The following is an 18,863-nucleotide window of genomic DNA, read 5'->3' on the forward strand; positions in this document are numbered from 1 at the left end:
TCTCCATCTTTGTCTCATATTGCTGACCAAGAATCTCTTTGGTGAGTAGAGAAGTTCCTCTAGACTTTGAGGAATACACCATCTGCTAGGGACTTGGTAGGGATGGCAGAGCGGGGTCAAACACCATCCTGTGGATATACCATCGCTGTTGGCCTCAAACTCACCGAAGCTGTTGTCACTTGGATCAGACTTGCACCATGTGGGGGAAGACCTCGTGACACCCCACCTGTCTCCAAGGAGCTATAGCCAATGGTTGCTGGGGGGAGGGGCAGTCATTTTCTTCAGCGGTGTGACCACTGGTAAGGTGCCTGTGCTCTACTAAATACCCTCAACCTGGAAGGAAGGATTAAATTCAGGGGGTCACAAGCAGATCAATAAAACAACATGAAAACAGGGAGCCCTGGTGAGAAAAGAGAGGGGCTTTGGTGGGCACAGGAACAGGATAAGAGAAGATAATGGGGAGTGAAAATGACCAAAATACATCATCGGCATGTATGACGTTGTTAACAAAATAGAAGCTATAGTGGGTATAATTCTACATGGGTGATTAAAGGAAAACGAACCGGATTAACCCTTCTCCCCCTCTCCTCCCCCCTCCAGGGCCTCTGAGGGCAAGACTGTGGAAGTGCCTTACAAAGGGGATGTGGAAAACACAATTCTGGATATCCTCGGAGGACTGCGGTCTACTTGTACCTATGTAGGGGCTGCCAAACTCAAAGAGCTCAGCAGGAGGGCGACATTCATCAGGGTGACCCAGCAGCACAACACAGTGTTTGGCTAACCTCAGGGATGCAGAGATGTTGAGCTGAGTGGAAACCACCTCCCACCGTGCTTCTCCCGTCCTCCTCTTGTCTGTCCCAGCGGGCTGGCTGCGCTTCATGGTAGAACAGTGCCACCGCTGATGCCAACATCAAGTCCTTGTCCTGATCTTGCACCCAGAGGCCTTGGGGCTTGCCCTGCTGCGTGTGTGGACCCCAGAAGCAGGGTGCTTGTGGGGTCCTGGGCCAGCACCTAGAACTCATTGCCTCCTCGTTTCAACCAACCTTTGTACCCTATCCTTCCACCTTTTCTTTCTAAAGGACAATGGTTTCACTTTTAATAGAATGCTGTGGTCTTGATTGAGTGCTGGAGTTTGCATATTCAGGAGCATAGTTGTGTAGAGTCGCTAGAGTTGGGAAAGCCTCCCCAGTCAGGTAAGTGACCCTCAATTGTTAACACACAAGGCACCTGGCTGGGGAAAAGGTGTGGCATGAGCCTAAGCAACTCACACCCCACCTACTGCCTCCAGCTTTTGTTGCTAAAAAGAAAATAACGCAATGGGCAGGGTCAATGGACATGAAGAATCCTGCCCATGCTCCCGCTGAAGTCCTTCTTGGGAAGAGCTATTGTCTCCCTACCTGTTTGGAGCTGCTTGTAGCTAGCAAGCCTGTCCTGTCTTAGATTCTTGTATAGTTTTGTCATAGACTGAGACCCCTAAGTCCTAACCTGAAGGCTAGCCCCTCTTCTTTAAATAATTTAAGTGCATTGGTGTGAGGGTGTCAGATCCCCTAGAACTGGAGTTACAGACAGTTGTGAGCTGCCATGTGGATGCTGGGAATTGAACCCGGGGCCTCTGGAAGAGCATCCAGGAAGGATCTAGCTATTAGCCCAGGTTGACCCCAAACTTGCCATCCTCCTGCTTCAGCCCAGCCAGGCTGGCCCCTCTCCAAGAGCTTACAAACCATCCTGAAGTCCTACAGATATTTTATGAGACTGAAGAATTCTTGCTGAAAACCAAGTGCTCTGTAACCTAAAGGGACTTAAAGTGGGAGTTAGAGGAAGTCCCTTGTACTGATGCTGCCGAGGAAGAAGCAGGTAGCTCTGCAGCAGAGTGGTCGTTATTGGTTGGTAAGAGGGACTCTGTCTAGGGAAAAGGCTCCTCTTAGCCCCGAGAGCTGTCCTGCACTGTGTCAGAGCACTGATATCCATGGAGGTCAGGTTGTTTTGCTAACAAGGCCCATCAGCAGGCGCAGGAATGTTTTCTTGGAAAAGGCAAGTGTGACATGAGTGGGTAAGGACTGATCTTGCTGAGCGAGGGCTAGTTAATTGCCCGGTGTCAACACTACCGGATGCTGTAGGGAAGATCCAATCACACCAGTACATGGGGGATTGCCAGCCCACTTCTAGACTGGTATTTTTAAGGCTGTAAAGTTTGGGAGGTTTGCATTCTGAACCCTTCTCCAACTCCTGCTCCCAAGGCCAGAAGAGTTCTTATATCTGTAGAAATGTAAATGGTTGTACTCAGGAGGACTCTGTGATGGATGTGTTCACTACTTTTTTTTTCATCTCAATGACCTGGAAGAAGCAGCCTAGGGGAGAAAGGATTTTTTTTTTTTCTAGCATTTCTTCTAGCTCAAAGTTCAAGTGATACTGACCACCATGGTGGGCAAGGATGGGAGTGGCTGGCAACTGTGACCAGCAACACAGGCTGCTTGCTTACAAAGCAGGAAATCAGATTACTGACTACTCATGCTCCATCTGTTTCCCCCCTACACCTCCTTTATCCAGTCCAGGTCCCCAGCCCATGGTATGGTGTCTTCCCTTCTCAGTGAAGCCTTTCTGGAAACACCCTCACAGAGTGAGTGTATCTCCTTGGTGACTGTAAACAGACAGGTCGACAAGATTAACCGCCACGAAGTTGTTGCACCAGAGGCTATGCAATGCCAAGGACATGTGGCACTTGTCTAGAGGACTCTACTTCCTTTCTGTCCCACCTGGGTCAAGGGGCCACCTCGCTGGAGCACGAGTTTCATCTTTTAGCCCTGAAGTCAGTTTAATGAGCCTAGAATAAGTGAGAAGAAAAGGAACGTTTAAGTCCATTAAAATGGACTTAATGCAGCTGTAAGGAAGGTCTGCTGGACCTGTGCCTTTCTCCAAACCTCCAGTGTTGTAATGAGCTATATATCACCTGTGTTAACATTGCAGCATGTGCCACTGTGGGGGACATTGCTCTGAGGGTGCCATGCCATGTGTCCAGCATGCTCCCGCCCTGGGCTTCTGTTTTCTTCCCCCGCAGCAACCAGGCTGCTCATCTCTGTTCTCTATAAGCCTTGTTGCAGACTAATGGCCTTACACATCCAGAGGCTGGCCCCACTGCCATCTGGTTTTAGGCAGATGATGGCCAAGTTCTTGTAAAGCTCCAGATACCCAGGATCATCTTGGAGCAGAGGCCTCAGCAAAAGAACACACATTCCTTTTGCTGTAGCGGGTCCATGATGTAATGGGCCTAGAGGACTCACTATTTGAACATCATTCAGCTCAGGCACCTCCTACAACATGGACAGAGAAGTCCTGTTGCCCATGCATGTATGGGACTTCGTGCAATGGACTGAGAGGGATGGTGGCTATAAGAGCATGAGGCTGCCTGCTCACATCCCTGTAGACAGGGAAGCAGAGCAATCAATGTTGGCATTTACCTCCTAGGTGATAGATATCGGGGAGTATCTTCTTTGGAAAGGCAAGCACAACCCTGGAGTAGGGAAGCAGGAACGTGGTACTTATGGTCTCAGACTAGTGCAACGCTTCTTCGAGTTTCGAGGCATGCCTCAGTAACACAGCAAGCTGTGTGTTTTTCCTATTCAGCCTTTTGGGTTCTCCTAGCCACAAGCAGTCTGTTGTTATCATCTAATCAAGTGAGCAGAGGGCTTGCCTGCACCATACACCAGAGGAACAGCTCTTCTGGTCTGGTCCCTTGAGGCTTCCTGGCATGATAGTACCCCCTCCACCACCACACACTAAAATACAGTATGGATAACCCCAAATCCTTGTTTTGGGGGCTACATGCGGCTATGTGGTCTGGTTTGCTGGGATGAGTCCTAATTGGATAGGTCAAAGATATAACCAAGAAGAAAGTCGAAGCAAAGAGTTCCCATTCTTCCCCAGCCACGTGAGAACTCTGACCTATTTCTGGCATTCTTTCTCCCCGGTGTGAGCTCAGATTTCAATCAGAAGAAGTCCATAGGCGCGAGTGTAGATGGGAGCAGGACAGGACATACCTGGGAGTGGCTGCTCCTGGAGGCATGACTTGCCTAGGCAACCGCTGAGCCACATCTTTCCAAAACCGAGCCCAACACCAACCTGTGCACGGTCTTCTCGAGACAACCATGGAAGTGGCTTCTTGTGCCAGAAGACTTGCTCCACACGTTTCCATGAGGCACGCACCATGGGGGAAACATACTCAACTCCAGGTCACTTACCAGTTGGAGCAAAGCTGCAGAGCCTGCATTGATAATGCCACAGAAGGTGCAAAGGTGCCGGTCATTTGAGAAGAAAAACCTAGAATGGTGAGCAGATAGGAGATGCAGATTAGGGACATCCACGCCTCACATGACTGCCCGCCACCGGTCTCCCCAGGGTGAACTGAGGTGACAGGGCAGAGGCAGTGAGGAGGAACCCACAGTTTTCTCAGCCACAGTTTTTGTTAGGGACCCAAGAGAAGACAAAGACCCAGGTTTGCAATTGGCACTGTTATTTTATTATTAGTACGAGTATTATACAATAAACTTGTACTGGTATACAGACGATTTATTTAAAACAATTTTGTTCAAATTTTGAATCAAACATTGTTTTATTATAATAATGAAATAATTTCTACCTAGAAAACCTGCAAGCACCATCAAAGAAAGGGACCATAAAATTCAATAAACAGACTCGAGTGTATCCTACAAATAGACACACCACGATTAGAAAATAGAATATGAATTCTTCCATTTTTTTAATATTTGTTTTAAAAAAGCTAGTGCAAGTACAACATTTTACACTGGAATTACAGAGAATGCACGCATATGGAAAAGTTCTCCTGTCACAATAAAAGCTCTTAACTATGTATGCACTTAAAAGTTTCTTTTCAATAAGGTGCAAAAAACTTTTTCCCTAGTTCTCCACATGGTAGTACCCTCAGCCCAAGTTTTGGTGTCTGTTTCCCCTTGGCCTGTGGGAGGCAGATGAATGGAAATTGGAGGGTTTGGGAACCTGATGTGAAAACCTTCGCTGGTTCAGATCTCAGGTTCTTTAGGGCCAGGACTCTACTGGTTAGAGATGAAGACTGTCTTATTGAAAGGCCACCACAAATACTGACAGGACTCCGCTGCGACCCCTTTCAGTCAGCACCGCCCAGGATTACACTTGAGCGTGCAGGTGGGGGAGGGGCAGTAGTCACAGTAGGACCAGGACCCTGGTGGGTTGTCAGGGATATGCCTCACTGACTCAACATTTCATCCCATTCTTGGTCTAGAGAATAACTTCAGAGTAGGTGACATGGGTAAGAACCAAGAGAAACCTAGGCACCATCCGTCTTGGTAACGGATCTTTCAAGACAACAGTTCTAAGCCAGTGTCACCTTAGCTGGGTAGTCTAGGGGACAGTGCGTTATCTTGGTAAGGGTTACTGTAAACAGTGCTTCTTCCCACACAGGCCTTCAGAACGCCCATCCAGACAGCAAAGGAACAAGAAAACATTGAGTGGATGGCATCTCCAAGTGTTCTGCAGCTCAACAGTGTTAGGGAAGCTCTTATAGACTGATTTGTGTAGATGCTACCTAATGTCCAAACTCATGGCATGGGAATACAGGCGAAGCTCCTTTATGCAAGAGTCGGGATGCAAAGAGCTGAAGCTACTGTCCCCTCTTCTGCCTCTGTCAAGGAGAATGTCAGCTACAAGAACTTACACAGTACAGGAGGGGACCCAACCCCAAACTTAAGAACCAAAGCTAGGGTCTGTTTACTGCCCCTAAACTGTCCGATTTGAAGCACCCAGCTCAACTGTTGAACAGGAATCTAACTCTGACAAACCTCTCTGCCTTTCCTCTGGCCTCTGCTTGAGAAACATCCAAATGAAAGCCAGGCATTCAAATTGGAATTGATGTTTTTACCCCCATGTAAATGAGGCATGGGGTGGGAGGCAGAAGGAAAGCTCCTTTTCTTTTTGTCCCTATGTGAGTCCTGTCTTACTGGGAAGGAGGATCGCTTATAGAAACACTTCATGTTCAGGATTATATTCTTTGGGTTTATAGGAACAGGAAGTGCTGAAAATGTCAGACATCATCCAAAGAAAAGAAGTTGCAATGGCTTAAGAAGGGAACTTAGAGAAGTACTTCCGGCCTAGGAATGGACAGTATCCTCAAATAGTGGAATACAATTGCCCATTCTTCACACAAGAACCGCATGTAACAAAAACAGAACAGTAAGCATAGGTATAGTATAGTTGAAGAGCCTCTGACGTCGTAATTCTTCCAGGCCATAACCATACAAATTGGATCATCAAGACGACAAATTCCTATATACAAGAAAAATAAAACCCCAAAACATGTAACTTTCATCCCTCCTCTGTTTTGTCTTTTTTTTTTTTTACACACAAAATATGAAACTCACGGTTTCAACAGATCTGTCTCTTTCAAACACTGAATGAATCATCTCAACATTCATTTTTCTTTTGTGCAATTAAAAAAAATTATCTGTACTCCCCAAAGTGAGTGCCTCAAAAAAAAAAAAAAAACTACCATCCCCCACCCCCTTTGGCTGCTCAAATTAGGTGTACTTCAAAGAAAGAAAAAAGAAAAAACTTCTCACAAGGTATAGTGCTACAAGAAAAAAAGCCTATCAGTAAGTAAGGTAACGTTTGAAGCGAGGTCATCTATGTGAGAGGAATCTCAGCTCCAGAGTAGAAGATGTGCAAACTGTTTGGAGTTGCCATAGGAACAGAAACACAGCACTGTCCATGGAAAAGGGAGGAACCCAACACAACAGGTCATATGCATGTGCTTTATAAAAAAGTAGATTCTCTATAGTTATTATTCCATTTGTCTTTAAATTCTCTATTTCAGAAATTCTGGGTTCAAAACACAACCATGGAAGCAAAGGCCTTTGCTCCACTTTTAGAAAATAAAGTATAATTCTCTTGCCTTTCATCTCAACCACCAAAGAAACTGGATTGGGCCTTGGAGACCAAGGCCCTGCATTCCCCTGATGTCCAAGGGGACCGACTAGGAAATTTTGGAAGGGCAGAGGGTTTCCAGGAGAGAACAGACCAGTTTGTTGAGCGGCTTGTGGCTCAGGAAACAGTTGCCATGCCAACCAACACAGCTCAAAAAGTCTGGCTTTCTATCCAAAGAGCTCTGCCTCCTCACCCATGCCTGAAATAGGTGTTAGTGTCTTCAAAAGCATCTACAAAACAGGTTTCCTTAGTAGTCACAGATGTTAAAGGGTATTGTCAATTGTTTCCTTAAAAAAAAAAAAAGAAAAAAAACCCCAAAGCTACAACAAAAACAGATTTTGGCAACGTATTTCAGTAAAGATCAAACTATGTGCAAAGAGTGGATTTTCTGATCACTAGTAGCTACTGTTCATCTTGAACGCGCAGCATTATATTGCAATCTGTGCAGTAGCCAAGGAGCAATCCACACGATGCGGGGAAATCCAAACATTCCTTGAAATTGTACAACCCTACTCCAGAGCAGTCCAAAGTGCTGTTGCTGAACACGTCCGTGTTCCACACACACACCAGCCCCATCCCTGAGTAAGAGGTGTGAAAGGTTCCGCAGAGTTCCTTGCAGGGGAGCAGGAAGGACGCTGCCACTTCCTGATGGGGGTAAGGGGAGGAGGGGAGGAACCCAACAAGCTCACCTAACAGAAAACATACAAGGTCAGAATTCAGAGTTAAGGACGTTCTGCTGCCGCCACCACCATAAAAAATCAGGTCATCGCAAACTGAGCTGGAAGAATTGAGAAAAGCAAAATGTGACCAACATAGACAACTATCCTGCAAGCCCCGACCCCCCAAAAAAATGCAATTTGGATTTCCACTTCTAAAAAGATTTGAGGTAAGTGGCATCCATGGCCTTCTCTTTCCAACCCCTACCCCACCCCTGCTGACCCCAAGGTGGCCCAGACAAACTGAAATAATTCTAAAGTTAAACATCCTAAGGAACAGTCATTTTATATATTTAGAAATCCCTATAAAGAGAGGTTTTTGTTTGTTGGTTTCTTATTAGCAATATTACTATGTTTTCTTGTCGCCCTGACTAATTTCTTGGTGATTGTGTGTTCCACTGTAAACGCAAAAGGCCTGCTGTTATTTGTTTAAAAAAATGGAAAGCAGGAAGAGAGAATGAAAGACAACTGTTGGTAAAATATTGCAAAGAGGACAGGTACAGAGGCGCGTAGCTGATCCTTGTACGCCGATGGCACAGCCGTGACTGTGCTTCCTACACGGAAGGGTGACCGCAGCTGCTTCAGGAGTCTGGCGGGCCCCACCCGTGTCTGCAAACCAGAGGTGGCTCCTGCCTCTGAGTGCTCTTCCTATTTGAGGAGAAAGCTGTCACAAGGAAATGGTGGCTGTGGTTGCCAGGTGGTCCCCTCCAAAGCCACTGGTGGGCATGCTCAGAACACACGCACATTTGCACATAGGCAGTAAGTTGTTGGCGCTCAAAGGCAGAGAGCAAAGTCTCAAGGACCCGGAAGAGACTGAAAAGCGGGCTGATTGCAGCCCACACTGCTCCAGAGCGTGTTCTAGGAACCATCTGCCTCCTTGGCGCATTCCAGGTTCACTACAGAGTGAAGGGCCTTCGCAGAGTGCAGAGCGATGGGCCTTCTCAGCGAGCGCTTCCCTCCGGTCTCCTGGGATGGATGGCGCTATGTCCTGGTAACAGATACAGCTCCCCTACCCTAGTACTCTGTATCCACATTAAGGGAAAGCAAGCAGGCTCGCCTCTCCTGGCTCCTTCCCCCAGCGTTTCTCTGGTCAGCAAGGGGGAAGGAAGGTCGACCCACAGAACAAGGAAAAAGCCCAAAGGGAATGAACTTTAACTAGATAGCTCACTATTGGCACACAAAGTATTGCACATGCTAAGAGAATGAGAGAGTGAAGCAGGACAAATGCTTTAGAAGGACCAATGATTTTTAAAGTTCCTATACCTGAAATAGAACCACAAAAGTTATGATATTCCTATTGCTCTGAACTGTGTGTTTACCTATTTTAGTGTCGGTTTAGTGAATACAGTCAGTTCAATCCCCGAAGTAAGCCAGAAAGTGATGTGTTTTCTGAGCTGTTGTAATTAGTGCCACACAGCACCCCTGTGGCGGCCTCCTGTCCTTCTTACCATCAAAGATTAAAACAAGACAAACAATAAAAAAGAAAAGGAAAAAAAACCCTAATAAGTGCAAGTGCCCTGAGCAGAATATATGGAAGATTAAGCAAGGTCTCTGAAAAGAAACATTAAAAAAAAAAAAAAAATCACAGCAGCACTAACTAAGCAATGTGACTGCAAGAATGGCCTGCCCAGCTCTGCTAGGTGCTGGGAGGGTAATGAAGTTTAGGGAGAGGCCAGCTATTCTGAACTTACTCAAAGGTTTTTGGTACATCCCAGAAAAAAAACAAACAAACAAACAAAAAAAAAACCATCAGTCGCAATGAGAGCCTCTGTGTGAGTGCAGACTGGATAGCCAACATTTGGGTTGTATAAGGGAAAAGAGGTCTCTTTTCTTTCTAATTTGAGAACTAGAAGAAGTCCTTTTTGTTTTTTAATCATTAAAAGAAAAGCCAAATAAGTACTTACTTGGGTTAGTTGCAACCAAGTAAGAATATTTAAAAACTTCTATTTATAAAACATGGTTTAAAGCACTTTAAGACACACTCAGAACCTGCAAATGATATTTTGATCTCTGGGAACAAAAACTGTGACTTCATGAAACATCCTTTCTGGGTTTTTGTACCAAACATTAAATCTTGGTTTGATTTCAAATAGAAAAAAAAAATCATTCTGAAAAATAATATTAACACTTTTCCCCCAGAAATAAACAAAAACCCCACTTGCTCACATATATAAAATGTCTATATGGGAAACTCTCAGTGATTCTGAAAAAAACTCTCAGACCTGGCTTCTCATGACAGATGTGGCAGGTGACAAAATGACCCTGAAAGGAACAGAACCTTCTAAGAATGGCCTAGGGTCTAGGCAGGTTAGAAAGTAATTTTGCTACATTTATTTATGCTCATTCGACACCCCCCAACCTTTCCCACAACGTTATTGGATAAAAACTGCAGGAATATCACACAAACTAAAATCTCAAGATGTGCAAATCGCAAAGTTCTTTAGGAGCTCACCCTAAAAACACTGGACAAAAACGAGTGTCTTTTCCTCCCTGTGTTTTCCCAGTTTCTCTGCCAACTCTGCATGTGCTTTTAGCTCTTTCTCCAACACCAAAGTGACAAGTGCCTGCCGTAGTACTTGGTGGTCATCTCCTGTCACGTACTAGTTCATAATTCACATTCTTCCCTTTACACCAGACGGGAGCTTTTCTGGCTCGTGGGCAGTCCTGCAGAGCTGAAAAGTAGTTACAGTGTCGAAAAAAAAAAAAATCAAAAGCAACTTAGGTTTGTCTTTTCTTGCCAAAGAGTTTCAAGTTAGATACAGTACTCTCGCTGACTGACAGACCAAGGTGTTTGGTTAAGAAAAGTCTGCACACAGCACTTTTGACAGCTGAATAGTAACAGGTGTGCGTCTTCCAGATCTAATTCTCCACGTCACACTGGGATTGAAAAAAAAAGAAAGTGGCACCGGAGTTGTCCATAGTCATGAACTAGAAACAGTACTAGACCTAAAAGACGGAGAAGAAGCTGCCCGGCTCAGCTCCGAGAGCTGCCTGGCTCTCTTCGGAGAGGAGCTCGCATTTTCTTCCTGGGAGCAAAAGTCAATGCAAATAACCTGATTGGTTTTCCTAACACTGCACAGAAACCAGTGTGGGGTACTCCTTCTGTCCCCCAGCCCCACTGCCACCCCCTGACCAGGGGTGACCTGAGCAAGGACTTCCCTGCCCACCATGACACCTGGTGACGTCACTGAGTCACTGGACTGGTAAAGCAGAAATGAAATCCCACATGTGGCAGCTGCTTTAAAAAAAAAAAAAAAACAAAAAAACTCAGTGCAGTCAGGCCCCATGGGGGGAAATATTTATATATATATATATATAGGATTAAAAGTTGCTTTTTATTGTAAAATATGTTGGAGAGAACCACGTTCTTTGAAACTAGTTTCCTATCTGTCATCTGACGCCTCCCCATGATGCCCTGAAGCTGGGTTCCCGAGGATGACTTTGCATGTAGGAAACCCAGGTCCCCCAAACCCATGCCGAGAGTGAGCAAGCATGAGAAAGGGAGGCATAGAAAAAGAGACCGTCACTTGCCACCATGGCACCCATGCACCCCTTTCACAGGGACACACCCAGACACCCTTGCAGGTCACTTCCCACTCTTGAAACCAGTGAGAACTGATGCCCCTTGGCTCTGTGCTGCTGGAGAAGGCAGGTGCCAATCAAGCCACATTCAGGGCCACCTAGGATGCCCGGAAGCTCCATGGCCACGGTTCTAACCACCCTTTACCCTGCCAGCTCCTCAACAGACACTCACAGACAATGCAAACGCACCAGTCTCCTGCGACACACCTGTGTGACTCTAATGACAAGGTTAGAACACAAACCTAAAGTAATAGGGTAACATGTAAATACTGTGTTATTTAGCCTACAGTACAGTAATTGGGATACAGACAGCAAGGGAGGCCCAGGCCTCCGCTGCCGGCACGGTCTCTACTTGCCCACATTAGATCGGCCTTCGATGCAGATTTTAACCTCCTGAGGAATGAGCGAAGGCTTGGGAAGAGTCAAAGGTGGCTCGTCCTCCGACTTCTCCAGTTTGCGGGTCTCCGGGGCTGACCACCTCCTCTTCCTTGTGGCTGTGGGCTTGCTCGGTTCTATTTTGGTGAGGAAGGGTGCTGCAGGCAATCCAATCTTTTCTGGAAACTTCAGTTCACCATTCTCAGAGAGCACCTGGGTGCCTCCCTGATTGATTCCGTTTTCTTGCTCAGCATATCTGTGTCTGCTGCCAACCAGACTGTCCGTCTTTGCGTGCTTCAGCAGGACGCTGGCAGGGTCCACAGGCTGGCCCCTTTTAACAGAGCCATTCTTCAGGTTCTTGAGGGTGAGCGAGATGCAGACATCCCCAACTGAGAGTTTGGAGCACGGCAGATCGAAGAGCTGGCTGGTTCGCTCAGGACAGCAGGAAGACCAGCCCTGTCCAAACACAAAAAAAGGATACTCTACCAAAACTTCAACACTGACCTGTGGAGACAGAAGAGGAGGGAGAGAGAAGGAAGGAGATATTAGAAAATGGTTTGTGTGTGGGTTTTGCATGCACCCACACATTGGTGTGAGGGTGTGTGAAGGCGTGTGCACAGAGGCCAGAGTTCCTCAGACACTCACTTTTTCCTTTCGATGCTTTGTCTTGATTAAGTTCTCTTTAAAAAAATCTCTCTCTCACACACGCACATACACACACACCCACACACAACTCCCCATTTTCCCCTTCTAACCTTTCAAACTTCATGTCTTTTTAAAATCTATAACCCACTAAGACTATGTAGCATCCCCTCTATGTGCACATCCCCTGCACATAGGAAACCCACCAGTGGCCACACCCTCGATGATTCCTCCCACCACAGCAGCCGCCTGCTACCACTACCAACAACAAAAAGGTCAAAGTGCTGAGAGCAAGGGACTGAGCGGTCGGCCTTAGTCTATGTTAAGCTCCACTCCCCAAGGTTCAGGACACATCATGGTGGAGGAGGAAAGAATGTCGGAGTCGGAGGCGGGGAGGAGTGCTGGGAAATGCTAGCTTCTAGACAGGATGTTGTGATTGTAGCTGTCCACCTTTGGTTTGGTTTTGTTCTTTTGAGACGGGGTCTCTCAAAGGCCTGGAACACATCAGCGAGCCTTGAAGAACCTATTTCTGCCTCCCAGCCTCTGTCAGTATTGGGATGACAGGGGCAGGCTTCCATACTCACATAGGCCTGGGGATCACACTCAAGTCCTTGGGCTTACATGGGAAGTACTTTACCAACCAAGCCATCTCCCTAGGCCCCACTGAGGGTTTTATCTAACACAAACACTCAAGGGCCAGATGAGAATGAAAAATAAGTTTCTGTATAGCAGCCTCTCACACCTGCAGCCGTAGCCTGAAACAGGGGTGCTGACTGCTACAGCGGCTGAACTCAGCGTACTCAGACCTGGGCAGACAAGTGTAAAGTCCATTTATCAGTGAAACTATTTTACTAAATACCTGCTCTGTAGAGGGTCTGTTAAACCATTCCTGACCTACAGCCATGACAAAATACCCACTGAAGAGTTCAATTATAAGACTCGCAGGAGCCTCGGAAGCCCAGCTGTATTCATGCTAAATACTGGTCAGACTAAGATGCTAATGAGCTCCACGATGAGGGTGTGAACCTGTGTCTATTATTTGTCAAATACTCCGACTTTGCAAAAGCATTCTTTCATGCTTACAACATACTAGCAAGATGAGTAGCAGCATTTCAGCTTTTAATTTTGTAAGTAGTAAAATCATTTTCCTTATAGTATAGCAATTAGCCAGTGGAATTGAGAGTGAATCTAGATTTTAGACCAGACCCCATCCCCACAACCAACATTCCCTTTCCTCTCTGCCTCCTGATCTCGCCCTACATGAACAGTGACATTACAATATGGTAAAGAGGTGACTTAACATTTCCGTTAGAGCAGTTTCGGCTCACTGTGAGTGTGCAGTGAGCGTGTACGAGGTGTGAGAGACTGTGAAAGAGGGCTTGTATAAAGCAGAGGTCCTCGCCTTCTGGGAGACGGGCATCTTCTCAGGAGCTTATAGGCTAGATACTGGTTACTCGGTTATCTGAACATACAGCCATTTGGGTGTCTCATCAGCAGCTCAACCTCAATTATGAGAGAAACACTTTTTGCTGCTGCCTCCCTTGTTCCCTCCCATCCCTTCAAGTTGTTCAGCTCAGATCCCTGGAAATCACAGTTTCTTCTTCATCATCTTGTCCTGCCCACATCCAAGTCACAGATAAACTACCACTTCCTCCTCTAAACGCCTAGGTAACTTCTCATGACGCTCACCGCCTGAGTTTTGGCCAAGCCCAGCATGTCACGTGGAGAAAAATGTCACCGGAACGAGCCCCACAGGACTCATCTGCCACCACATCTCACCTTTTCACAGCAACCTTGCCTTCTGTCTGTGTGTGTTTCTTTAACTCCAAAGACACATGCATCCTGCCCAGTCTGTGCACTGCACTCCCTACGTTTGGGGTCCTTTTTAACTTGCTGCCTGCCCATCTCCTCAGATATTCTGTGCCGCACAGTGGCCACCCATCCCTAGCTTCCTTCCTACAGACACTGCGTCTTCCTCACAACACTTACACTTTGATGCACCCTTTTCGTACCCTTTCTTCTAGAGTCTGTTACTTGTTCCCCTACACTCCTGCCGCTATTCCCAGAGTCTAGGAAACTTTTGAAGAGATGCCTGTCTTCTAATGGAAAACACTGCAGTAGTAGAGGTGGCCAGGAGAAAGAACTGTTTAAGACAATGGACAAACTTCACTTTTCTTTTTAAAACTTATTTTAAATCACAGCCTTCACAGTGGTCCTTCCTTCAGGGTCTACGTCTGCCCCATTGGCATCTTTGTGAACTGGGTCATAGCTGTCCCTCTCAAAGTTCTTCTGCAAGCTGCTGAACTGGCCATAACTTCATGGGATGATGCTTTAATTCCCCTCCTGCTTTCCTTCTCCATCGTATCAAGGATGAGAACATTTTCTATGATGGTCTTGATTAAGCCCCTAAATACAGCAAGTCCCTTTTAGGGATTACCTCTCACTTTTAGGGGTTGATCACCCTCTACCCTCTCACCTCGCTTTCTCCGGTTCCATTCAGAACAAACACACCTACTTCATTTCTACAACCTCCTAAACCAACTCCACTGAAGACAACTCCTCCAGGTCCCCCTTCTGGATGGAGGAAGCCAGACATGGAAGCAATGAGGCCTCACTTCCAGGTTCATAGTCATGTGCCACCTTCATATTGCAGCTAAGGACTAGCTTTTACATTACATTTAGCTCTGCTATGTGAAAAACAACATAATATTCCCATAACAACTTAGTCAACAACTGCCGTATCTAAACACGATGCACACACATATAGTTAGGCTGTTTGATTGCATATTTCAATCTTAGATTAGTGCTGCATCCATACAAACACATATGGACATCTCACCAAAAGCCGGGCAGAAAGAAAACAAAACGTCTGTTGTTTAAGCGTGCCTCTCCTTCCTTCCCGAGACTCCCTGCTTTCCCAACTGCGAAGGGCTTCTGCTTTGCCAAGAGTTCCTCCCTCGCCCGAAGTTAGCACCATCTCTTAAATACAGCTTCTGCCTGGAGCTAGAAGCCATTGCGTTTCTCAGAAGTTGCTTTTTAGTAAAGGAAGTCTTGTTTGGGGGTCAGATTACTGAGCTGGGAACTCCTGATTGCTTGTGAAGTGAAATTATAGATTTTTTGTCACTGGTAGGTTCATTCTGCTCTTTTCCTCGGGGAAGGATTTGCAGGACTATGTTTCCAACGGGAAGTAAACCAGAGAACTCCACAGTTCTGCCGATGAAGGGGCAGAGAGGGAGCTACTGACTTCAGTTTTTGAAAATCACTAATAAAAATCATCCAGCTCCTCGGTGAAGTGCGAAGGGATCTGCGAACATTCTTTTTAAAGCATCTAGTCACACGACTTAGCCTTGGGCGAAAGCAATTTAGGATTGCTCAGGAAACCCACAGCCTCACATTCGGATACCTTCAAACACAAACCCTAAACCACAGATCAGGGCACGGCTCCCAGAACTCTCCAAAGGGAAGGCCCCATTAGGAGGCTCGTGGTTGGTCAAAATGGACACACAGCTGATGCTGAAGCATTCTGCACTGGTTGGCTTACACAATTTCTACCCCATGTGTCTTAACATAGGCTGGAGAGGTAGCTTGGTGATAGAGTTACCAAGTCATCAAGGTAGCTTGCTGAGCATGTATCAGGCCCTGAATGCAATCCCTAGTAAAGACAGACAGACACATGTGAATACAAATACACACACACACACAGACAGAGAGGGAGAGAGAATTAATCTATTTTTGTAGCCCACACATGCAATTCTCACTGTTGTGAAACTGCAGCAGGAGGCTCACAGCCTAGAATACACAGTGATGCCAAACTTCAAAAAACAGAACCACCATAGGAAGGTATCATGTTTAGCACTGAAACAAAAAACAAGAGTGGTCGAAGCCTCAGAAATGCATGGAGGAGCCGGGCGGTGGCGGCGCACGCCTTTAATCCCAGCACTTGGGAGGCAGAGACAGGTGGATTTCTGTGAGTTCGAGACCAGCCTGGTCTACAAGAGCTAGTTCCGGGACAGGCTCCAAAACCACAGAGAAACCCTGTCTCGAAAAAACCAAAAAAAAAAAAAAGAAATGCATGGAGGAAAACCTCAGAGGCACCTTGCTAAGTGAAAGAAGCCAGTCTGACAGGCAGCATCCTGCATAATCCCAACTGTGAGCCACTCTGGATAGGGACAAAACTAGGGACAGTAAAGACGGGTGGTTCTTAGTGCTCTGAGATGTGACACTGGGATATGGGTAAACAGGTAACGTATAAAGGATTTTTACAGGAGTAATCTCTTCTGGGTGGTACTGGAACGCTGGCTACAGGGCCCGTGTGCATTTACTAGAACTCACAGAAGGTACAGTGCAGAGTAAACTCTAATGTGAATTGTGGCTGTAGTCAACAATGGCCTGCTCATACTGGCTCAGTTGCAATAAATTTAGCACACAGTGCGAGCGTTTGTGTGTGTGTTTTTAATTGGGGCCTAGAAATATGGCTCAAAGGTTAAGAGCATGTATTGTTCTTCCAGAGGGCCTGAGTTCGATTCCCAGCACCCATGCCAGGTGGCTCACTTAGCAGCTATAACGTTAGTTCCAGGGACAGTCAATGCTCCTTCTGGCTTCTATGGGTATTGCGTTCACATGTATAAACTCATATATAAGACACACACATATACACATAATTAAAATAAATAAAATGCCAAATTTACTTTTACAACTATCTATCTCTCTATCTCTCTATCTCTCTATCTCTCTCTCTCTCTCTCTCTATCTCTCTATCTCTCTATCTATCTATCATGTGTATGTGTATATGTGGTGGTATGTGCAGAAGTCAGAGGACAACTTGGGGGAGTTGATTCTCTCCTTTTACCCTGTGAATTAGGGGGTTGAACTCACTGTGCCAGGCTGGGTGTTAAGTGCCTTTACATGCTGAGCTATCTTACCCATCCTCATTATAAGGTTGTAACAACAAAAAAAAAGTGTGAAAAGTGTGTTTTACCACACTTGACTTTCTAGGGATCAAGTTCAGGTGTGCTTGACTGTGCTATCTCCCAGCCTCTAAATAGAACACTCTACACAATAAAGTCTTGGCACTCAGGAGTCTGAGGCAGGGGGACGGTCCAGAGTTCAAGGACAATCTTGATGACTCCTTAAGACAAAATGAAATAAAGCTAAGTCATAATAACTATGGTCTAAAGCAACCTGTAATCAAGAATAAGACCATCAAGTAGAGGACACTTATATTCCATAAAAGTTGAAGAGCCACACATTTCCTCTCTTTTATTTTTGAGATGGCTCTTGCTATGATGCCCGGGCTCCTCTCAAACTTCCAGGCTCAAGCAATCGTCCTTCCCAGGTAGCTAGGACTACAGTCCAGAGCCACATGAGTCAAAAGACACATTCAAATAAGTGTGGTGACGTGGTTTCCTAGGGGAAGCCTGCTGATATCAGAACTGAGTAGTGAGATATTGCCTATCTACAACTGGTCCATAGACCTGGTGCATGGTCTTCACTGAGGCCACTGAGCATAGATGAATTTTTTTTTCTATTAGACGGAACAGTAGATATTGTTGAGTAGTTAAGGGACTGACTATTCGTTCTTATTTGCTGCTTGCAGGAGAGCCTGGACTATTTTTAGGATCCAGTTAATCCACTAAGACAGTGCTGCCAGTGACTCACAGTCCACAGCAGCCAAACTGAGAAAGAGCGGAATAAAGAAAAGCCATCAGGGCACACACAGTGAGCACAGCAGTGTAGCCCACCATAGGAACATGTGCACTCAAACTGGGAGAAGAAAACGGCAGTGAATATTAAGGAGCCAGCCGCCAAGGAAGCAAGGGAAGCAGTCAGCTCAGGAGGACCTGGGAAGTGACAGATGGCCCTAATAACATGGAGCTTAGCATCAAGGAGAGCAAAGGCCAGAGGGAAGTGGCAGGCTAGAGCACTTTACAGACAGAACACTCTATGAAGGCGCCGCTGAGCACATCCTGGGTACTCCTGAGAAACGCTGACGTCTAGGAGCATGGGACAGAGACAGGCAGGCTGCTTTCCCAATGGGACACTGCAGGACAGAAGTCAAAGGCACCCACTGGGGCGCTCTTGTGTGGTGCCACGTCTAGTAATGACACTGTTGACAACTTCTCACAGGTCCTTTATGGGTGCTCAAGCTGATGCGGAGGGCTGGGCCCCCACTCCTCGCTCATGTCCAGCTCCTACGGATGGGTGGATGCCCATGCAGGTTAGCTTGCGTCTATTTAGACTGCCTAGCAGAAGTGGGAATAATGGACTTCCTCTGCTCGGGAGCAGACACCAAGGCAGGCTCAGGGTGCCTTGCTGTGTCCACTGAGAAAGCCAGCTTTCTGACTGGGGTTGGGGAGATGGCCTTTCTTTCCATCCATTCCTGTTTAGAGCATCATATGATGCTGCATTTTCTTTTCGTAAGCAAACCTCCTCTTTCTCAGGGTTAAAGTCGCCTACAACACAGACAACATTGCGCCACAGGCCACCCAGGCTAGATGGTGGAGGGTGGGGTCAGACTGAGTCTTTTTTTATAGAGGTGCCTGTTAATGCATTTTCCCAGCAGATAACCTGCTTCCTAAC

General features: G+C 46.3%; 2 protein-coding genes across 5 annotated transcripts in view; one reads left to right on the forward strand and one right to left on the reverse strand.

The window, feature by feature from the left end:
* Gmpr (guanosine monophosphate reductase) overlaps positions 1 to 1,118 on the forward strand; it is a 36,187-nt gene extending 35,069 nt beyond the window's left edge. For both annotated transcript variants that reach the window (XM_057786908.1, XM_057786909.1), the window contains exon 9: positions 601 to 1,118. In XM_057786908.1, the coding sequence (XP_057642891.1) occupies positions 601 to 781 (181 nt within the window). In that variant the 3' untranslated portion in view covers positions 782 to 1,118. The remainder of the gene's footprint in view (positions 1 to 600) is intronic.
* Positions 1,119 to 4,490: 3,372 nt separating this feature from the next.
* Atxn1 (ataxin 1) overlaps positions 4,491 to 18,863 on the reverse strand; it is a 384,541-nt gene continuing 370,168 nt past the window's right edge. For all 3 annotated transcript variants that reach the window (XM_057786906.1, XM_057786904.1, XM_057786905.1), the window contains one exon: positions 4,491 to 12,146. In XM_057786906.1, the coding sequence (XP_057642889.1) occupies positions 11,616 to 12,146 (531 nt within the window). In that variant the 3' untranslated portion in view covers positions 4,491 to 11,615. The remainder of the gene's footprint in view (positions 12,147 to 18,863) is intronic.

Source organism: Chionomys nivalis, chromosome 13, assembly GCF_950005125.1.
Source record: "Chionomys nivalis chromosome 13, mChiNiv1.1, whole genome shotgun sequence".
In the NCBI taxonomy this organism is placed as follows: Eukaryota; Metazoa; Chordata; class Mammalia; order Rodentia; family Cricetidae; genus Chionomys; species Chionomys nivalis.